General features: G+C 44.8%; 2 protein-coding genes across 2 annotated transcripts in view; one reads left to right on the plus strand and one right to left on the minus strand.

The window, feature by feature from the left end:
- mat2b (methionine adenosyltransferase 2 non-catalytic beta subunit) overlaps nt 1-21,077 on the minus strand; it is a 220,739-nt gene that overhangs the window by 66,245 nt on the left and 133,417 nt on the right. The window lies entirely within an intron of this gene.
- tg (thyroglobulin) overlaps nt 1-21,077 on the plus strand; it is a 40,253-nt gene that overhangs the window by 18,731 nt on the left and 445 nt on the right. Inside the window, exons 26-43 of the mRNA XM_055227631.1 lie at nt 544-647; nt 875-980; nt 4,148-4,354; nt 4,570-4,740; nt 5,040-5,123; nt 6,242-6,475; nt 8,206-8,379; nt 9,460-9,574; nt 10,220-10,402; nt 11,137-11,393; nt 11,622-11,777; nt 14,815-15,153; nt 16,868-17,133; nt 17,954-18,274; nt 18,477-18,688; nt 18,934-19,032; nt 20,064-20,204; nt 20,889-21,061. Of these exons, the coding sequence (XP_055083606.1) occupies nt 544-647; nt 875-980; nt 4,148-4,354; nt 4,570-4,740; nt 5,040-5,123; nt 6,242-6,475; nt 8,206-8,379; nt 9,460-9,574; nt 10,220-10,402; nt 11,137-11,393; nt 11,622-11,777; nt 14,815-15,153; nt 16,868-17,133; nt 17,954-18,274; nt 18,477-18,688; nt 18,934-19,032; nt 20,064-20,204; nt 20,889-21,061 (3,342 nt within the window). The remainder of the gene's footprint in view (nt 1-543; nt 648-874; nt 981-4,147; nt 4,355-4,569; nt 4,741-5,039; nt 5,124-6,241; nt 6,476-8,205; nt 8,380-9,459; nt 9,575-10,219; nt 10,403-11,136; nt 11,394-11,621; nt 11,778-14,814; nt 15,154-16,867; nt 17,134-17,953; nt 18,275-18,476; nt 18,689-18,933; nt 19,033-20,063; nt 20,205-20,888; nt 21,062-21,077) is intronic.

A 21,077-nucleotide genomic window follows, 5' to 3' on the forward strand; every position in this document is an offset into this window, starting at 1 on the left:
AATTTAGTCTTGTTTTGGTCTTGGTGTAGACCTGCTCTAGTCTTAATTTAGTCTTGTTTTAGTCTTGGTGTAGACCTGGTTTAGCCCTAGTTTAGTCCTGGTTTAGCCCTGGTTCAGACCTGGTTTAGTCCTGTTTTAGTCTTGGTGTAGACCAGTTTTAGTCTTGGTTTAGTCCTGTTTTAGTCTTGGTTTAGACCTTTTTTAGTCTTGGTTCAGTCCTGGTTTAGTCCTAGATTAGTCTTGGTTTAGATCTGTTTTAATTTTGGTTTAGACCTGTTTTAGTCTTGGTTTAATACTGGTTTAGCCCTGGTTTAGTCCTGGTTTAGTTTTGGTTTAGACCTGTTTTAGTCCTGGTTTAGTCTTGATTTGGACCTCTTTTAGACCTGGTTTAGTCCGGGTTTAGTATTGGTTTAGACTTAGTTTTGGTTTAGTCCTGGTTTAGTCTTGGTTTAGACCTGGTATAGACTTGGTATAGGCCTGGTTTAGACTGAGTTTAGTCCAGTTTTAGTCCTGAACCTGTACTAATGTCTGTTTTCTATTCAGAGTGTGCACTGGACTCGTCCTGTCACCATGTGGCGCTGTTTAGTGGACAGTGTGAGATGTACAGTACAAGCCCCGAGAACACAGAGTGCACCCATGCCCCCCAGGTACCCCCCCACACACCGGCCACACCGGCCACACCCACCCCCCTTCACAGTCCCACCCCCCTTCACAGTCCCACCCCCACTCCCATCCCTCCCGACTGGATTTAGTTCTGGTTTGCTTCTGATTTAGACCTTGTTTGGTGCTAGTTTAGTCCTGACTAAGACTTGGTTTAGATCTGGTTTAGTCCAGGGTTAGTCCTGATTTAGTCTTTCTCTTGTTTTCTCCACAGACCAAAGGGTTTCTGGGTAATTCTGAGGCGGAGCATTTTGATTGGCTGCGCTGCTCTGTGAAGGTGAGGGGCGGAGCTTCAAGTCAACAGGTGTTCAGAAAGACAGGTGAGCCCCACCCCCTCATGATGATACACCCTCACATCTCTCTCTTTTCTCCTCCTGATCTCTCTCTGTAACCCTGTTCTAATGTGATGAAATGTTCCACAGTGGAGCTTTAACCCTGTTCTAATGTGATAAAATGTTCTACTGTGGGGCTTTAACTGTTCTAATGTAGTGTCCTCCTCAACATCCCTGGACTTGTGTTTTGTTTCATTCACATGTTTTAGAAATCCTGCACATTTAGGTAGTACTCCTCTGGATTTTTAAAATCCACGAAATCTAATGTGTAGAAAGAATACCAATTATCTGGCTAAGTTCTCATGACATCAGCACACTGTAGCATTCCTGTAGTTTAACCTGAGCTGAGGCAGGTCTGAATGTTCAGGTGGAGTAAGCTGTAACTGTCAGACTGCAAATGTGTGGACCTGGTTTATTTATTTACAGTTGTTCCTTTCTATATTGCGGTTCACCTTTCACGGTCTTGCTGTTATGTGGATTTTTTTTGTGCAATTTGCCAGCTTTTTTTTTTTTACAGCGTATGAATGCACATTGGGTTCTGCATCCTGATTGGCTAAGTGACTGTATATGATTGTTAATCAATCTCCTCCGTGCCGTGTCTGCTGTACAGTACAGAATGCGTTCAGCCAAATTTACATAAATGTTCCATCGACATTACAGCGGAGCGGCGCCAGGCCGAAGAGGCATGATCAGAGTAATTGTGAAATACACCTGCGTCACTATTAATTAATTAAACAAGAGAGAAATGTGAGAAAATTTTAATGCCTGTCTGAGAAAAGTATATAAAGTGTGTGGTGAGGGGTTTTACAGCCTTAAAACATATATAATAATTGTAAAAAATCAAGGTGACTACTTCGCAGATTTCATCTATTGCAGGTTATTTTTAGCACATAACCTCCGCGATAAATGATGGACCACTGTATTCATTTATTCATTTATTCATTTATTCATTTATTCATTTATTCATTTATTCATTGATTTATTTGATTGGGACAGTGCATGCTAATGAACAGAAATGATAAAACATGAATGTAAACACACCGGATTATAGTCAAAGGATCATTTACATCCGTAAATGGGCCAAAATAAAAATTGCACATTACACTCATTGCACAGTCCCCATTATTTCAGTCAGTTTGGACCCATTCAAGACACTTACTTCTATTCCCACCCCCCTCATATTTGCCCAAACATGCAAGTCACATTACCACTGTATTGATGATGCATGTTTGGTTTGACCATTACCAGTTTTTCATTTGAGCTTTAAAAGAACTGTACATAGGACATTCTCTCAGGGTTAGCGGGAGACTATTCATAGGTTCCCACATTGGACAAATAATACATTCTGACCAAAGGTGGTCCTTCTGTGGGGGGTCATAGGTCACCTCTGGCAGTGGCTCATGTGGCCCTTGCTTTTTTATATTTAATCCTCCTTTACTCCTTTAATGATGGTGGTGTAGGAACTTATAAATTAGGCAAACTTGCTTAGGCAAGTTCAATAGTCTATGCTTTTTCAGAATGTGAAAATGGTGGTGGGAAATGTTTTTTTTTTTTTTTATCTCATTTATGTGGTTTATGGTTAATATCTGTGTAATTGCTGGGCCGATCCGCATGAAACTAGCACAAAGTTCAGCATCTTCTCTGTCCATATAGACAAAACAAAAGCAAGGATACAGATGCAAGTATTTACAGCTGGGAGATCATTCTGGTAGATTATGTGGAGCTAATCCTAAAACAAAAATAACAAGTTAGTAGCATATTCACTTACATAACTTACAAAACTGATGTGACAGCAATGAAAGAAAAAAGTGGTGTGTGCGTGAATGATTGGTGGTGGTTGGAGGGGCTGATGGTGCAGATTGGCAGCTTCGCTTCCATCAGTCTGCCCCAAGGCAGCTGTGGCTACAATAGTAGCTTACCATCATCATCAAGTGTGGAAATGAATGAATAATGACTATAGTGTAACGCTTTGAGAGACTTTGACAAGCCTGTGTAAGCCATTATTATTATTATTATTATTATTATTATTATTATTATTATTATTATTATTATTATTATTATTATTATTATTTTGTATAATTCTTTGTCTTCCAAATGCAACAGTTAAATCCACTGTAACTGTAGACTCTGAAATCAGAGCTGCTCTACAAACTGGACTTTTCAGAGCTTTTAATCATGTTCTAGTTGTTTTTTCTCTTTGAAGCTCTGAAGTTGTATTTGTTGTGATTCATGCTTGAGTAATCTTTAATCACTTATTTTCAAGATATAATTTTGTTGATCAATCCCCTTTTTCGGCTCCACCAGTATACACCTACTGTGACGTACACGCCCCCCACTGTGACGTGCTCAACCCCCTACTGTGACATATAAGGCCACTGTGACATACATGCCCCCATTGTGATGTACACGCCCCCCACTGTGACATGGTCCCCACTGTGACGTGCACGCCCCCCACTGTGACGTACATGCCCCCCACTGTGACGTGCACGCCCCCCACTGTGACGTGCACACCCCCCACTGTGACGTGCACGTCCCTTTCTGTGACGTGCACGTCCCTTTCTGTGACGTACACTCCGACTGTGACGTACATGCCCACTTTGACGTACATGCCCCCCACTGTGACGTACATGCCCCCCACTGTGACGTGCACAACCCCCTACTGTGACATATAAGGCCACTGTGACATACATGCCCCCACTGTGACGTACACGCCCCCCACTGTGATGTACACGCCCACTGTGATGTACGCTCTTTCTTCTACTTTTTTTTATTTATTTTTTTTATCTATGATACTTGTATGATTCGTCAGTATCACGTAGTCATTTTTGGTACAAATGAAAAAAAAAAATGTTGCTTGCTAGTATGATGTGCAGCTATCCATAGGGGGCACCGATAGCATACAGTGCTTTGTTCTGATGATGTTTACGGCAACGTCAGCTCCCATTGGGCACCGCCTTTTTCTAATGTGGAAGTCAGCAAACGTGTTTCTTTTATTAAGTCGTTTTAGAAGAATATTTTTGATTTAAAGTGTGTAAATTATGACATAATGATTCACAAGTGTCACAGATATATATATATAACTATAGACCAGACACAAGTACAGGAGGTCTTCTTTAAGCCTTCTCCATTTGAACTGTAACCTCTGATCTCTGCAGGAGACCGGTACACATCCAGGTCCAAGTCCGAGTACTCAACTTCCAACCTGGTGACCTTGAAGAGGGCGGAGTCGGGCGTGTACCGGACCCAGGTGTTTTCAGCCAATCAGAGCACTCAAGCCGACGTGCAGCGCTTCTGTCTGAGCGCATGCAGAAGAGACCCCTGCTGTGAAGGCTACGTACTGAACATAAACCGGATCAACTCAGGTGAGACCAAGACCTGGTTTAGACCTTGTTTAGGCCTGGGTTACACCTGATTTAGTCCTGGTTTTGTCCTGGTTTAGACATGGTTCAGTCCTAGTTTAGTCATGGTTTACATTTGGTTTAGAACTAGGGCTGGTTTAGTCCTGATTTAGTCCTGGTTTATACCTACTTCAGAGTTGGCCTAGTCCTGGTTGTGACCCATTTTTTTCCTCTTTCAGGGTCCATTATGTGTGGGTATCTTAGGACTCCCTCAGTGCTCATGTGTTCAGAGCAGGACTGGGATGTGACTGGTCAAGGAGCCGCCAATCGGGATTGTGGGGCGGGGCTTAAGTACAACGAGAGACGAGGCAACTTCTTGTTTGACATCGGCGGTCAGAGGTTCACTTTCAGTAAGAAACATTTAAAATACTCTCATTTAGGAAGACCACAAAAACTACAAATACTGCAAACCTCTTGTCTACAGTCCCATACTACAAAGGCCATGATACTTTGCTCTGTTGTAGTGCAGTAACCCTGTGGTAATGTGATGAAATGTCCCGCAGTGAGGTTTTAACCCTGTTCCAGTGTAGGAACCTTCAGTGTGGTGTTATATAAGCTCTGATGATGATGTCGTTGTCCTCCTGAGAACCTCGCTGCAGTTGGGTCATTATAATATTACAGTGGATCATAAAATGTGTTTGATTGACAGGTGCCTCTGACGCCCCTCTGACCAAACAGGAGAAAGGGTACCAGGCCTCACTGGTGACTTTCAGCACTGTGCACCTCGAGACAGGTATGACTCTGGTCTAGACTCTGGTCTGGACCATCCTGGTCTTAGTCCTGGTTTAGACCTGGTTCAGAGTTGTTTAAGTCATGCCATAGCCTGGCTCAAAAGAACACCATTAGTGTGATGTCATGTCCCGGTCCAAGGGGCATCAGGTCATTCAGAATGCTTTCTTTTCTTTCTTTATTTATTTATTGTGAACATAGCACACTTACAGTTGTTTAATCTTTAAAAGGTCATGATGGTGTCTGTCCCTTGGTATCAAGGGTGTCTGAGTGTTAGCAATGACCAACAGTGGAGATGTACAGATGTGATTAAACCATAGTCTGCATAAAATAGTACACTAATTGAGTGCGACGTCACCCACAGCACTCGGCTCCAAATGAAGTTCATCAAGGCTAGCAGTTATAGGGATGAACTTCGAGCCAAGTTCTAACGACAAGTATCATAGCAATCAAAGAGCCAATCTGGAGACAGGCTGTTGAAGGTAATGCCGCTTCCCACCCGCTTCGCTGGTTTAGCAGGGAGCGAGCACTTAAGGTGCCAAATTATTCCGTCATTAATGTTCGAAATAAAACCCCAAGATCTTGTAGAGCAGGTTAAAGGTGGGGAGTTTTACAGCCTTAAAACATATAAAATCATTGTAAAGAATAAAGCTGACTACTTCGTGGATTTCATCTGTTGTGGATGATTTTTAGAACATAAACCCCGCGATAAAAGAGGAACCACTGTAAAGTGAATTAGAGCCGATGGAGCCAAAACTGCACCCATGCTCACTTCCTGTTTGGAGCGCGACAGCTAGCAGGTTAGCTATGTCCATTTATATATACATTCTATATACCTATGTTTTTGAAGTGACATCATCACTTAACAACTCTATAGGTCATAGATGGTCATCCATACAGGATCTTTCCCCATGCAAAACTATGAAGGAAGGTTACTATAGCTTCAAACCCAGATTTATGCTAAAGAATGCCATAACACCATGAATAGATATTTAAAAAGCTATAGACTATGTGGATGCTGTTGCCATGGTAATTGCGGTGAACATCTTTCTAATAGAAAATCATGTCAAAACAGTGCATAAGCTTGGTGTAACATTTTTTGTTCTTTTGGTCTTTGTTCAGAGCCAAAGCCAGACGCTGTGGGATCCTGCCCTAATCTTCAGTCCAGGCCTGGATCTAGTCTAGAGTCTGGTCTTGAGTCAGGTCCTCCTGTTGACTCCTCGGTGCTGGACTCATTCCAGCCTCTCTCTGTGGAGCAGGTGGAGGTGAAGCCTCAGAGGAAACAGCCCAGTCTGATGTTCTGGTTCAACAAGAAGAACTACGACTCCCAGCATGCCCTACTCTCCTGCTTGCAGCGTGAGTCCTGCTATAGTCCTGGTTTAGCTCTGCTTCAGACATAGTTTAGTCCTGGTTTAGTCTTGGTTTAGTCCTAGTTCAGTCCTGGTGTAGTCCTGGTTTAGCACTGCTGTAGTCCTGGTTTAGTTGACTTAGTTAAGGCCTGGTTTAGACCTGTTTCAGGCCTGCTTTATTCCTAGTTCAGTCCTGGTTCAGACCAGGTTTAGGCCTGGTTCAGTTCTGGTTTATTGGCCCTGGCATTGTTCTTCCAGGGTTTCTTTTTATTATTATTTTTCCGCCCAAACTATCGCAGTTTTCACCCACTGAACATCCCACATATGGGTATAGGATCAACTGGCATGGGAAAATTTTCATAAATTTGGCATCATGAAAATGTCCCAAGCCCAACGACTCGCTGGCGCCACCTAGAATTTCACCCCTATGGGAGAGGAGGCTGGTAAATTTTGGAATACACGCACAAAAATCGGAACTGTGATAGAGCATGGTGGGGCAAGCATAAAAATTAATTGAAGCACTGTTCAATGACGGACAGGATGTCGGCCATATTGGATTGAAAATTTGCCACTTTTTTCGTTGCATGTTTTCAAAACATATCTAGTCCCAGGTTTTTGGTCCAAATGAGCTCAGATTTCACATGTCACATCCAGACACATGGGTTTTCATAAAGCATCCACATTTTCTCCAAATTCCCCGGCATTCACTCGTAGCACGCCTTTGTTTCATGTTTTTTCGATGTCCTCTCACGACTACGGGCATTGGTCTACAGAGCTCACATTCACATCACATATGCGAGATTGGGGCATGAATGGAATGCAATATTAATTCAAAGCAAAATGAACACTATAGCGCCAACTACCATCGGGTGAAACATCAACATTATCGGAGTCGTACGAAATTCAGGAAATAAATAGGTTGCATGACATGGACCAAAAAACTATATTATGGACATGGGTCATTTCTCACAGTTGGCCACCAGGGGTGCAAAGACAAAAAAAAAACATTCAAAAATGTCTGACACGCACATACATTGATCTACACAGCACAAATTCACATCACACATGTGACATCAGGGCATTAATAGAATGCACTGTTAAATGTAATCAGAATAAACACTATCGCACCCCCTACCGTAGACGTGAAACGTCAACATTATCCATTTCCTACAAAATTTGGGGAATAAATTGGTGGCTTAAGAAGAACCAAAAAATTGAATTATGGCCATGGGTCATTTTCCACGGTTGGCCACCAGGGGCACAAACACGCAAAAAAAAAAAAAAACATTGAAGAATGTCTGACACGCACAGGTAGTGTCAGACAGGGCTAAAAATGTTACCACGGGTGAGAATCCAAACAAGACAAAGCATATGGCCACTACACACAATAGTGCCCCCTATCATACACGTAAAAGACAGAACATTGTCCGATTGCCATGAAACTTGTGGAGATAATTGTGGAATCGAAAATTTTCATAAAATTGGCATCGCAACAATGTCTCCTGCCCCCTGACTCAACGGCGCCACCTTGAAGTTGACCCCTATGGGAGAGGAGGCTGCTATAGAAATGGTGTGAAGGGGGGCAGATAGCAGCCGGGGGGGCAGATAGCAGCCGGGGGGGCAGATAGCAGCCGGGGGGGCAGTCGCGTGGGGGACAAGGGCCATCATCACCGCTTGCAGCTTTAAGTTCTGTTTAGTTCTGGTGCAGACCTGGTTCAGTATTGTTTATTTCTTCAGGCTGCAATTTGGAGAAACTGTGCGCGGTGGCGGACATTTTGGATCTGCATGCAGAGTTCTTCTTCTGTGAGTTGTTCCCGGACACTGGAGTCTGCGGCACCTACAACGAGCCTGTGCGCCAACAGTGTCGCCCCCTACTGCCCCGCACACCCAACAACACCTACATCAAGACTGGTACGTCAACCTGTGTGTCAGATGCCCTTTCTCAGGTTTTATTCTGTGTAAAAGCTGCTAACCCGGTAGTTTAGACTAGGGATGGGACGTGATTATTGTGACCAAAATAATCGTTATTAACGATATTATCACGATAATTATTAAACCAAGGCAGTATAATGTCCTCATATTGATACCAGGACCTTGTAGAGAAAAAAATTTAATTGTGGTCTAGATAACCCAAAATGCGTTGTCCACGTGTGGGCGTCAGGTCCTAGGAGGTTATAGGTATTCAGATTAATTCATGATTGTTGTAAAACCATGTGCCTCTGCTAACAAGCTGTGCAATCAGCTGTTCGCTAACCTAGCGATAGCAAAGTCGACACAAACACGGATTCATACAAATACAAACTAACACAAACTACATTCAGTAGTTTATTTCACATGGTATGTTACTTATGATGGATATTTTCAGCTCAAATTTGTCAAACAATGCAGCAGGGTTGTCTCATAAATGTGCGTGTAAGTTACTCATGTTTGCCCTCGGAGCACTATCTTTTTTTTGGCGGGCTCTGCAAATTGGCGGCACATCTTGTTTTTCAAATCCATAATAATTCCATATATCAGACTAAACCTTCTTGAGTGGAGGATGTAAATGTGTGTCGACGCTGAGATTGAGATCCACTGCCTGCCCACGAGCCATGATGGTTACTGAGGTGAAGAAGCACCATCCCCAGTTCAGAATAGGCACAGAAGCTAACAAGTTTCTTTGCTATGCTAGAGGACCCGTGTGGACAAACAGCAGGACTAACACTTAAATATTCTACTGAAGTCAGAAACATGAGGCAGTCTGGTGCCGTAAAGACGGTTATAATTGTGTGCAATGATGCCACAAGCGATTAATTGTGGACCTTTTATATCTAGATTAATGATATTATTGTATATATATCATCCCATCCCTAGTTTAGACTTCTGCAAACATGTTCTGAAAAGTCCAGATTTCAGTTTCTCTCAAATTTGAATGTCCCAGGAGTGTTTTAAATCTCTTGAAACCAGGTCTAACCCAGAACTAAACCAGGACTATCCCGGTCTCTGTTGCAGTGGACTTGTCTGGACCAGTGAAGAGCTTCTATCAGAGAGTCCAGTTTAGGAAGATGGTCTCGTACTCAGTTCGGTCCAGGATCCCGGTCCCAGAATCCACTCCTCTGTCTCAGGGGTAAGCCTAGGGCTAGACCAGGTTTGGACTAGCTGTCAGTCCAGACTTAGATCTACTTAGACCGGTTTTAGTGAGAGAGCCAAACTCAGATGTGTTGACCTGGTTTATGGTTAATATCTGTGTAATTTCTGGGCCTATCCACGTAACACAAAAACTGACACAAAGTTCATCGTCTTCTCTGTCAGTGTAAATAAACAGAGGGAATTCTTTTTATTTTTGCTTTAAATGGCTGTGGCATTATTCAAACACATTAGGAAAGTTACGGCGTCTCAGTTCACATGTTTGCCTTTGTCTGTCTTTTAGATTATTTTTGCCTTGATTTTGGTTTAGTCTGGTTTAGATTTTTTTTTTTTTTTTTTTTTTTTATAAAACAATAGAGATCTACCAATAGAGCCTTTTGGATGCATTTTTCTGAGTTGACAACATAGGCAGAGTTAAAATCTTTTGTACTTTTCTTCACAAACTGCCACTTCACTGATGTAAAACTATGATAATGATGATGATGATGGTCTACTACAGGTTCATTCCACTATACTAAGTCATAATTAGAAAAACATACATCATAAACATAAATCTACATTAAAAAGAGCTGAGGCCCCCTGACCTCTCCTTGCTTTTTCCTGACTTTTGACCTTTCACCTCCAGGTTCCGGGAGTGTGAGCGCCGCTGTGACGAGGACCACTGCTGCAGAGGCTTTGGTCTGATCCAAGACCCCAAATCCGGATCTGAACCTGGGTCTGGACCTGGACTGGTCTGTCTGTCCCTTATCAGCCTTGGAGTCCAAACATGTTCCGAATACCAGACCAGCTGGACCACCCAGGACTGCAGGTAAACCAGGACTAAAGCAGGACTAAAGCAGGACAAAAACAGGACTAAAGTAAGACTAAAGCAGGATTAAAGCAGAACTAAACCAGGACTGAACCAGGACTAAAGCAGGACTAAACCAAGGCTAAACCTGGAATAAATCAGGACTGACCCAGATCTGAACTAGGACTAAACCAGGACTGAACCAGGACTAACGCAGGACTAAACCAGGACTAAACCAGGACTAAACCAGGACTAAACCAGGACTGAACCAGGACTGAACCAGGACTAAAGCAGGACTAAACCAAGGCTAAACCTGGAATAAATCAGGACTGACCCAGATCTGAACTAGGACTAAACCAGGACTGAACCAGGACTAACGCAGGACTAAACCAGGACTAAACCAGGACTAAACCAGGACTAAACCAGGACTGAACCAGGACTGAACCAGGACTAAACCAGGACTAAACCAAGACTGAACCAGGACTAAAGCAGGCCTAAAGCAGGACTAAACCAGGACAGAACCAGGACTAAACCAGGATTGAACCAGGACAGAACTAGGTCTAAACCAGGAATAATCCAAGGCTAAACCTGGAATAAATCAGGACTGACCCAGACCTAAACTAGGACTAATCCAGGACGGAACCAGGACTAAAGCAGAACTAAAGCAGGACTAAAGTGGCACTAAATCAGGTGTAAACTAGGATTAAACCAGACTGAACAAGGTCTTAACCAGGTCTATCCCCGGTCTCTCCCAGTCCCTCGGAACTCAGGACGTCCCCGGAGCCTCTGGGTTGGTACATGAAGCCTGTGCATCAGTGGAGTTCTAGCCCTGGTCTTTGTCCAGACTTCAGCCTGCCTCAGACCAGCACCAGTCTTGCCCGGGATCTTTGGAGTCCAGTCTCTGGCCCTGCCCACCTGCTCGTAGACCCTGCCCTTTCCACCTATGACATCATCCACCTAAGCCGTGACATAAGCGCAGACCATGAGAAGACGCTGGACTGGTGCCTCCATGGTGAGTTTAGTCCAGACTTTGCTCTAAACCTGGTCTAAACCAAGTCTCTGGTCCCTGCTCTGGTCTCTGATCTCTGATCTCTGATCTCTGGTCTCTGGTCTCTGGTCTCTGTTCTCTGGTCTCTGGTCACTGGTCTGGTATCTGGTATGGTCCCTGGTCCCTGGTCCCTGGTCTCTGGTCTGGTCTCTGGTCTCTGGTCTAACCTCTGTCTTTGGTCTCTGTCCTTAGCTTGTCAGCAGTCTGAGTCCTGTTTCTCAGTCTCAATCTCAGTCTTGGACTCTGGTGCTCGCTGTCTGCTGTATCCGGACACTAGGGTCTGTGGCCCCACCTCATCCTGTCAGCTGACCATCCGAGAGCCCGCCCCCCAGGTATACGTGCGCACAGGTAAGCCCTGCCTCCTTAGAATTGATACTTTGCAGTGCCATTATACTGGGAAGAGATTTTAGATTGAGGGCAGCCTTCTAAGCAGGGACTCCCAGACTTCCCTGACCCCAGACACGTCCTCCAGCTCCTCCGGAGGGATCCCCAAAGCATTCCCAGGCCAGCCGAGAGACGTAGTGCCTTCAGCGTGTCCTGGATCTTCCCCGGGGCCTCATCCTGGTGGGACATTCCCGAAACACTTCCCTAGGGAGGCGTCCAGAAGGCATCCTGAACAGATGCCCGAGCCACCTCAGCTGGCTCCTCACAACGTGGAGGAGCAGCGGCTCTACTCCGAGCTCCACCCATGTGACTGAGCTCCTCACCCTATCTCTAAGGGAGCGCCCAGCCACCCTGCAGAGGAACCCCATTTCAGCCGCTTCTATCCATGATCTTGCCCTTTCGGTTATGTAAGCATGTTCCTTTAATCCGATCAGAAGAATCACTGGAGACCAGAGAGTAGAATCACTCGAGTTTTATTATTCCCTATACATCCAATCTAATACACGTCAGGCGTTATTGCTGTCCCTAGTACGTGCACGGAGATCTCAGGGGCAGTCCCGTTTTGATCTGAGTGCTTGACCCCGAACGCCACATTTAAACATAAATCATGAATTCAGTAACTGGGCATGGACATCTTCTTCCTTCTGGCACTCCTCTACCCTCCAGGCGCCCCACTGGCGCAGAGGGCCCAGAGTTATCTGCAACAGCTCAATCTGGAAGGACATGCTACACAATCTATCTATTGTCACAGTACGTTCTTTTCTATGCGATAGGGCAAAGATGGAGTGTGTTTGTGCAGTGCTGCGTGAAAGTCCTAAACCTCCTTTTAGTCTAATCTTTGATATTATGAGCAATGACGTTTACGTCCTTCAGTTATTACCCAGAGCTCATGACCATAGTTGAGGATAGGAACGTAGATTGACTGATAAATCGAGAGCTTTGCCTTTCGACTCAGCGCCTTCTTTACCACGATACAGCGACCGTATCACTGTGGATACTGCACCGATCCACCGTCAAGTTCACACTCCATCCGTCTCTCACTCATGAACAAGACCCCGAGATACTTGAACTTCTCCACTTGAAGCAGAGACTCCCCATCCACTTGACGAGGAAAAGCCACCTTTTTTCGGTTGAGAACCATGTCCTCGGATTTGGAGGAGCTGACAACATCATCTGCAAAGAGCAGCGATGAGATCCTGTGGTTCCCGAACCAGACCCCCTCTAGCCCCTGACTGCGCCTAGAAATTCTTTCCATAAATACAATGAACAAAACTGGTGAAAAAGGGCAGCCCTGGCGGAGTCCAACATACACCGGGAACAAGTCTGACTTACTGCCAGCAATGCAAACACAGCTCCTGCTCCGGTCATACAGGGACCAGACAGCCCCGGATCCCATAATCCCAGAGCACCTCCCAAAGGACACCACGAGGGACACGGTCGAATGCCTTCTCCAGATCCACAAAGCACATGTGGACTGGTTGGGCAAACTCCCACAAACACTTGAGCATCCAATGGAGAGTATAGAGCTGGTCCAGTGTTCCGTGACCAGGACAAAAACCACACCGCTCTTCATGAATCCGAGGTTCAACTATCGGACGGATTCTCCTCTCCAGTACCCTGGAATAGACCTTAACGGGAAGGCTGAGGAGTGTGATTCCCCTGTAATTGGAACACACCCACCGCCCCCCTTCTTATACAGCTAGCTATATAGCTAACTTATGACTAATGTTATTTGAGAGAAACTTAACAGCACAAATCAGCTCAACTGTTGTAGTTCCAGCTAAATCATTCACTTCTGGTAAGACTGTGGTAAAATAAAGCTCAGATTAAAGTTTAACTTAAGTAACAGAGCTTCAGAAAGAGCAGTGCCTACCGTTAGCATCATACCCCCAGAGAATGTTGATGACACCAGCTGCAGTGTCAGGACTTTGATGGAGCTCTACTCGGTTCTGGAAATACATTCACCGTTCATTTTTCCCATTGACTTTGCTGGGGAAGTGTCCGTGTGTCCACATTAAATGCGTTCTATCCAGACAGGAAGCTGTTTTAAAGCCTCCAGAGAATCGCTGCAGTGTGATGGGTTCATCGCATGAACATTCAACATTTTACACAAATCTATGCTACTTCAAGATTGTAGCACCAAAACTTTTACCAAATTCTCCATGAAAACAAATTGGATTCTGCTTAACTGGAAGTGCCACCACAGAGAAAGGGCAGGACAGAATAAGGTCAATAGACTTAAAGTGCCTCTGATGGGTTTGACTAAACTCATTTGACTAAAACAGTTAAGATCATTATATTTAAGATTTTAGTAAAAAGTTGTTGTTGTTTTTTAAATGTCCCAGTTTATTCAGGTTTAGGTTTAAATTTGTACTTCCTGGTTGGAAATCAGCTCGCGAATTCCATAACTGTTACCTAGCAGCCATGTAGTACACTGGGCCAAATCTTTCTTCACAAAATCTTTCTTGATTTGTGTAAACCTATCATTTATATTTACAGCAGGTTTTATCCACCAGATGAAGTCAAAATGAGAGAATCATACAAACCTTTTACTTTAATATAAAAAAAAAGTTTGAAAGCTCTATGAAAACGAATGACCGCAAGACCTTTTATTTAAAATCTATAAATTATAACATTCTGAAATGTTATAACCTGTTAAGTTTTTATTCCATTTTGCTGGATTTTAAAGGTTCTATATTACACAAAACTCACTCTTGCAAGCTTTAAGTCAAGTTATAATGCTGTTACCTCCTTAAAAACAGAAATGGAGTTGTGTTTTGTTTCAGTCATACACATTTGAGTTATCCAGCATTATTATTAGTCGGTTTACATCTCCAAAGCTCAAAATCCTCTGTTCCACATTTCAAAATCATTTCAAAATAACCTAATATGCCCATATTAGGTTATTTTGAAATCCCTGTTCTAATGTTGTCAGGCTAAAACCCCTCGTGTGTTTATGTCTGTGATGGGCCTTTGTCTGTGTTTGACACTTGCCTCTCAGATCGTCGGGTCCAGAGCGAGACCTTGGACCTTCCCGGATCTCGGACTCTTCGGGGCCGGACCGTGGACGTGGTCGTGGACTCGGCCCTGACTAGATCCGTGGTGCAGTTCCTGGGCATTCCCTTTGCCCGTCCTCCAATTGGATCACTGCGTTTTGGCCCTGCCCTGCCCCCTGATTGGACGGGAACTCTAGAGGCTGTGGAGCCCCGCTCCCCCTGCGTGGAGCCGGGTCAGAGAGAGAGCGGGGTGAGCGAGGACTGTCTGTACCTGAACGTGTTTACGCCACGTCTCCAGAGGGGAGCACTACCTGTGCTTGTGTTCTTCTACAATGCTCCCTCAGGTCAGGAAGAGAACTGCACTTAAACCTTACACTGCTGTAGTTTCATTAAGAGTTACTAATGTAATAAATAAATACTGTCCTTCTTTATATGCAGGCTTCCTAGGTGGTTCCCTCTGCTTCTATGACCCTCTCCTCTGCTCCTCTGTCTCTCTACTCCTCTGACCCTCTCCTCTCTCCTACTCTGCTCTTATGACCTCTCCTCCTCTTGGCCGTCTCCTCTGATCCTCCGAACCTCTCCTCTGGTCCTGTGACCCTCTCCTCTACTCCTATCACCCTCTCCTCTATTCATGTCTTCAACCGCTTTAAGCATATTCTAATTGTTTCTTCTCATTGAGCCTTTGACTTTGTATTTGGAGTGATTCATGTTTGAGTAATCTTTAATCGACTATTTTCCAGATGCCATTTTGTTGATCAAACCCTGTTTTCACCTCCACCGGTACACACCCACTGTGATGTACATGCCCACTGTGACATACACGCCCACTATGACGTACATGCCCACTGTGACGTACGCACGTCCTTCTCCAGTTTTCTTTTCTTAATCGGTGATACTCGTAGGATACAGCAGCAACGCATAGTAATTTTGGTATAAATGAAAATCATCACTATCGATAGGGGGTGCAGACAGCATGCAGCATGTTGTTGTGATGACATTTACGGCACTGTCAGCTTCCACTGGGCACCGCTGTTTTCTAACGCAAAAGTCAGCAGACTTATTTCTTTTATTAAGCTGTTTTAGATAAATATTTTGATTTAAAATGTGCAAATTATAACATAATGATCCACGGGTGTCAGACATTATAACTATAGAGGCATACAAGCACAAGACCCCATCACATAACCCCATAAATAACCACAATATAAACCTTATTCGGTTTATATAAATGGACATAGCTAACCCGCTAGCCACCACATTCCAAACAGGAAGTGAGCATGGGCATGCTTTGGCTCCATCGACTCTGGCTATTATTCACTTTCTATTGAACAACTGTGGCCCCTCTCTGTAACTGCGGGAAGGGGCATTACCTCCTGACTGGCTCTTTGGTTGCTATAGTACTCACAATTGGAATTCCAAATATGGAACTGGCTTTCAGATTACCTGCTGTAACTGTTGGCCATGATGAGCTGGAGCTGAACCCTATGGGTAACACCACACTCCCCCAGTGCACTTATTTACACAGACTATGGTGTATACGTTAGCACAGTAATGATGTGAGTGCAGCACAGGTGAAATAAACAGTAACAGCCTGAGCAGCATCACAGGGACACACAGTCAGGGACACACAGGCACATAAAGGCTTCCTGAACTGTTCTCTCCTGTTTAAAGGCCCCTTATTACACTATTTTTTGATCCGTGTAAATGTAGTTTCCTCATCACAAACTTACCTGGAGTTGTGTTTTGTTTCATTCACACATGTTTAACACACAAACCCTGCATATTTAGGCTGAGTTCTTCTCTCAAACAAAAAACTCTGTTCCACCTTGTGATGTCATGTGGTAATACAGAAAGTGCTCCACTGTTATTTTTTAGTCCATACACTTTCACTTGAATCATTTGGATGATTTCAGACCTGGAATTGCCAATCTGTACTGAACTAAAGGTAAAAGGAGCTGTTAACTTGACAACTATCACTTCATGTTTACACTGTTAAAGTATGTTTGTTAGTAGAATTATAATAATATAAATATTCATATTTGTCCGTCATATATGCAGGCTTCTTGGATGCTTCCCTCCTGGCTGCTCAGGGGGACATGGTGGTGGTCATGGCCCCGTATCGAAGCTCGGTTCTGGGCTTCGGACTCTCGGACGCCGGGCTCTCGGACCAGGAGGCGGTGCTCCAGTGGGTCTCCGCCCACATTCACCTGGTGGGCGGAGATAAAGACAGAGTGACAGCGGGGGCGGAGCGTCAGGGAGCGGACATCCTCAGTGTGCACCTGAGCTCACCTGAACAACCATTGTTCAAAAGACTCATACTCATGGTAATTCATGTAATACTACTAATACTGCTTATACTATACTAGTGCTGCAAATACTACTACTGCTACTACTACTACCACTACTGTGTATGTAGTACTAATAATGAGTATAGTACTACTGTTATTACTACATAATATTGTATTACAACTCCTACTACTGCTACCTGAGCTCACCTGGACACCTGCTTTTCAAAAGACTCCTCCTCATGGTTACTCATATACTAATACTAATACTGCTTGTCCTAGTACTGCAAATAGTACTACTACTACTACTACTACTACTACTACTACTACTACTACTACTACTACTACTGTGTATTTAATTCTACAAATGCATACACTAATACAAACAAACAAACTACAAATACTACTCCTGCTACTGTGTATTCATTTCTGTTTCTATGTAATATTGTATTACAGCTACCACTACTACTACATGAGTACATCTGGATAACCATTGTTCAAAAGACTCATGGTAAATTATCTCCAACTATTGCAAGGCAAGGCAAGTTTATTTGTATAGCACAATTCGTACACAAAGTAATTCAAAGTGCTTTACAGAATAAGAAGGACATCAAAATCACACAAATCAAAACATAAATAATCATCATAAAATTAACATTAAAACAGAAGAGTGCAGAGGACAGGAGCAGAGGACAGGAGCAGAGGACAGGAGCAGAGGACAGGAGCAGAGGACAGGAGCAGAGGACAGGAGCAGAGGACAGGAGCAGAGGACAGGAGCAGAGGACAGGAGAAGAGGACAGGAGCAGAGCTGAGGAGCAGAGGGTCCTAAACCAGAACTTAACCCGGTCTTGTGTCCCAGGGGGGCTCGGTCTTCTCTCCAGGCCTTCTTCGGTCCGAGTCTGAGTCTCGACGCTTGACCTTTGACCTGGCACGAGACTTGGGTTGTGACATCAACGGTGACATTACAGATGTTGGTCATGTGACACGCTTCCTTCAGGAAGTGGACCTTCAGAGACTGAACGAGGCTCAGACCAGGATCCTGGCCCAGACTGGACCCCTGAGAGCCTGGGGTCCAGTCCTGAAACTGGACCAGGTTCTGGATCGACGTCTGCACCAGGTCGACCTCCTCCTGGGAACCTCTGAGCATGATGGACTCATCAGCAGAGCCAGAAATATCAAGGTGCTAGGACTAAACCAGGACTAAACCAGGACTGAATCAGGACTGAACCAGGACTAGACAGGAATTTGACCAGGACTAAACCAGGGCTGAACCAGGACTAGACCGGGACTAACCATCTCCAGGGTTGAGTTCAAACTATTGTTGACATTACTTACTTTTTAGATGTGATGTATTTAAAAGTGTTGGTGGTTCAATTCTGCAGAGGTTTGAGGAGCTGTCGGGACGAGCAGATTCTAAGACGGTCTTCTACGAGGCTCTGGTCCAGTCCCTGGGGCTGGACCCGGATCGTAACCAGACTAAAGGTCCAAACGGGGACCTGCTGAAGGAGGCCGCATCCTGGCTCTATTCCCTGGACCACAGCCCCACCCCCTCTGCATATAACCTGTTCTCCAGAGCGCTCAACAATGCAACTAGGTTTGAACTTGGACTAAACCAAGACTAAACTTGGACTAAACAAGGTCTAGCCCAGGAATAACCCAGGACTAACCTGGGACTAGCCTAGGACTATCCCAGGACTAAACCAGGACCAAAACTAGACCTGAACCAGGTCTAATCCAATTTTGAACCATGACTGATCTATGAATAACCTAGGTCTAAACTGGGACTAAACCAGGCCTGGACTAGGACCAAGACTAGGATTAAACCAGTTCTTGTTGCAGAGACCTGTTTGTGGTGTGTCCGTCTCAGAAGATGGCTCAGGTTTGGGCTCAGACTGAAGCTAAAGTTTACCTGTACCACCAGCCGGCCACACCCACCAGGTGAGTCATATAACCCAGGCTTTGCCTACCAGGTGAGTCACATGACCCAGGCCCCTTCCACCAGGTGAGTCACATGACCCAGGCTCCGCCCAGCAGGTGACGCACATGATTGGGGGAGGTGACAGATAGCAGACACTGATAGAGTGCTCTCGTGCTTAACCAAACCCTATTCCACAGCAGTATAGACTTGTATCAGCAGATGTGGTGAGGGCGCTCAGCAGCTCCGGCCTCTTGTGGCACTCAGCAGCTCCGCCCTCTTGTGGGCTCACTCGTCTTATGGGTGTGTGTTATGGGCCTCACAGAGTAAGATGGATTTTCTCAATATTTGTGAGTTTACACACCCGCTGTTGCATTAGGGTTGGTCGGCGGGGCGCTAATGGAGCATTGCAGTGTGGGCGGAGCCAAACATACCTGAGCCTATTTCCACAGAAACACAGTGTTTAGTTTGTGACATGCAGTCACAAGAGAGAAGCAGTGTTTTTGTGGAAGAAATATATCTGTGCTTTTCTCTCAGCAGGATTTAATCAAATGTTTGATTTTTGGCTTGTTTTTCTGTTCTGTTCTTCAACCAGTCAGATTCAAGTATTTGTCATTCCGCTCTGGCTTTTCTGATTGCTGTCGCTGGCAATTGTCAGTTGAGAGATGCAGTGTTATACCTTTACAAAATAAAATTCCCCATTTACCCACTGCAGTCAAAAGACTCCAGTCTAAACTTATATTTTCAGAAGAAACTTAAATATTTCTCTCTCCCTCTCTCATTCTTTCTCTCTCTCTCTCTCTCTCTCCCTCTCTCCTTCTATCTGTCACTGTCACTCTCTCTCTCCCTCTCTCTATCCTTCTCCCTCTCTCCTTCTCTCTCTCTCTCTCTCTCTGTCTCCTCTCTCTGTCTCTTGCTCTCCCTCTCTCTCCCTCTCTCTCCTTGTCTTTCTCATTCTCTTTCTCTCTCTCTGTCTGTCTCCCTCTCACTCTCTCTTTCCCTGTCTCTTCTCTCTCTCTCTCTCCCTCTCTCTGTCCCTCTCTCTCTCACTCAGGGCTGATGTGCGCATTCCCCTTGATGTGCAGTTCCTGTTTGGGGAGCCTCTTCGCTCAATCAGCTCTCAACGTTTCTCGACCTCAGAGAGAAAAGTGTCTGAGGCTCTGATGTCCTATATGTCCAGCTTCATCCACCAAGGGTCAGAACCAGAACTGAACTTAGACTAAACCAGAACTAAACCAGGACTGAATCAGGACTAAAACGGTACTGAACCTGGACTATAGTCAGTAGTGTACCGGCTGGCCTTTCACCGCTCCTGTTTGTGCTGTACACAAACGACAAGCCAATGCACTGGTCAAGCACATATTCACATTTGCAGATGATTGTGTCACTTTTAAAGGACCCAAACACTGAACTTGGTTCTGTGGTGTCACATTTCCACACGTGTGAATCATCCTTTTTAAAAATTGATGTAGCAAAGACCAAAGAGATGGTAAATGCTAAAGCGGTGCTTCTCCATATTCAAAGCACTTAGAGTACTATACACCAAGAAACCACTGACCCATTCACACGAGGGGTGAAGTGGGTCAAGTGTCTTGCCCAAGGACACAATGGCAGCATTCATCTGTGGGAGCTGAAACTCCACACCAAACTGTGGGACAGTGGATCATTATTATCATTACTAAACCGGGACTAAACCAGGATTGAACCAGGACTGAACCAGGACTGAACCAGGACTGAACCAGGACTGAACTAGGACTGGAAGGGGACTGAATTGGGACCAACCGGGACTGAAACAGAACTGAACTAGGACAGATCCAGGACCAATCCAGGACCGATCCAGGACTGAACCAAGATTCTAACCAGTTTTTCTCCCCCACAGAAACCCAAACCCGTCCCTCGTTCGCCCTGAGTCCATCCTGCCACGCTGGGGGCATGTCTTTCCTTCTGAGGCCACACCCACTTACTTAGAGCTAAGCCCTGCCCTCAGATCCCTGCAGGGACTCAGAGCCAAAGAGTGCTCCTTCTGGAACCAACTAGCCCCAAAATTGAGAGGTAAACCAGGACTACA

This window comes from Periophthalmus magnuspinnatus, chromosome 16 (assembly GCF_009829125.3).
Source record: "Periophthalmus magnuspinnatus isolate fPerMag1 chromosome 16, fPerMag1.2.pri, whole genome shotgun sequence".
Classification (NCBI taxonomy): Eukaryota; Metazoa; Chordata; class Actinopteri; order Gobiiformes; family Gobiidae; genus Periophthalmus; species Periophthalmus magnuspinnatus.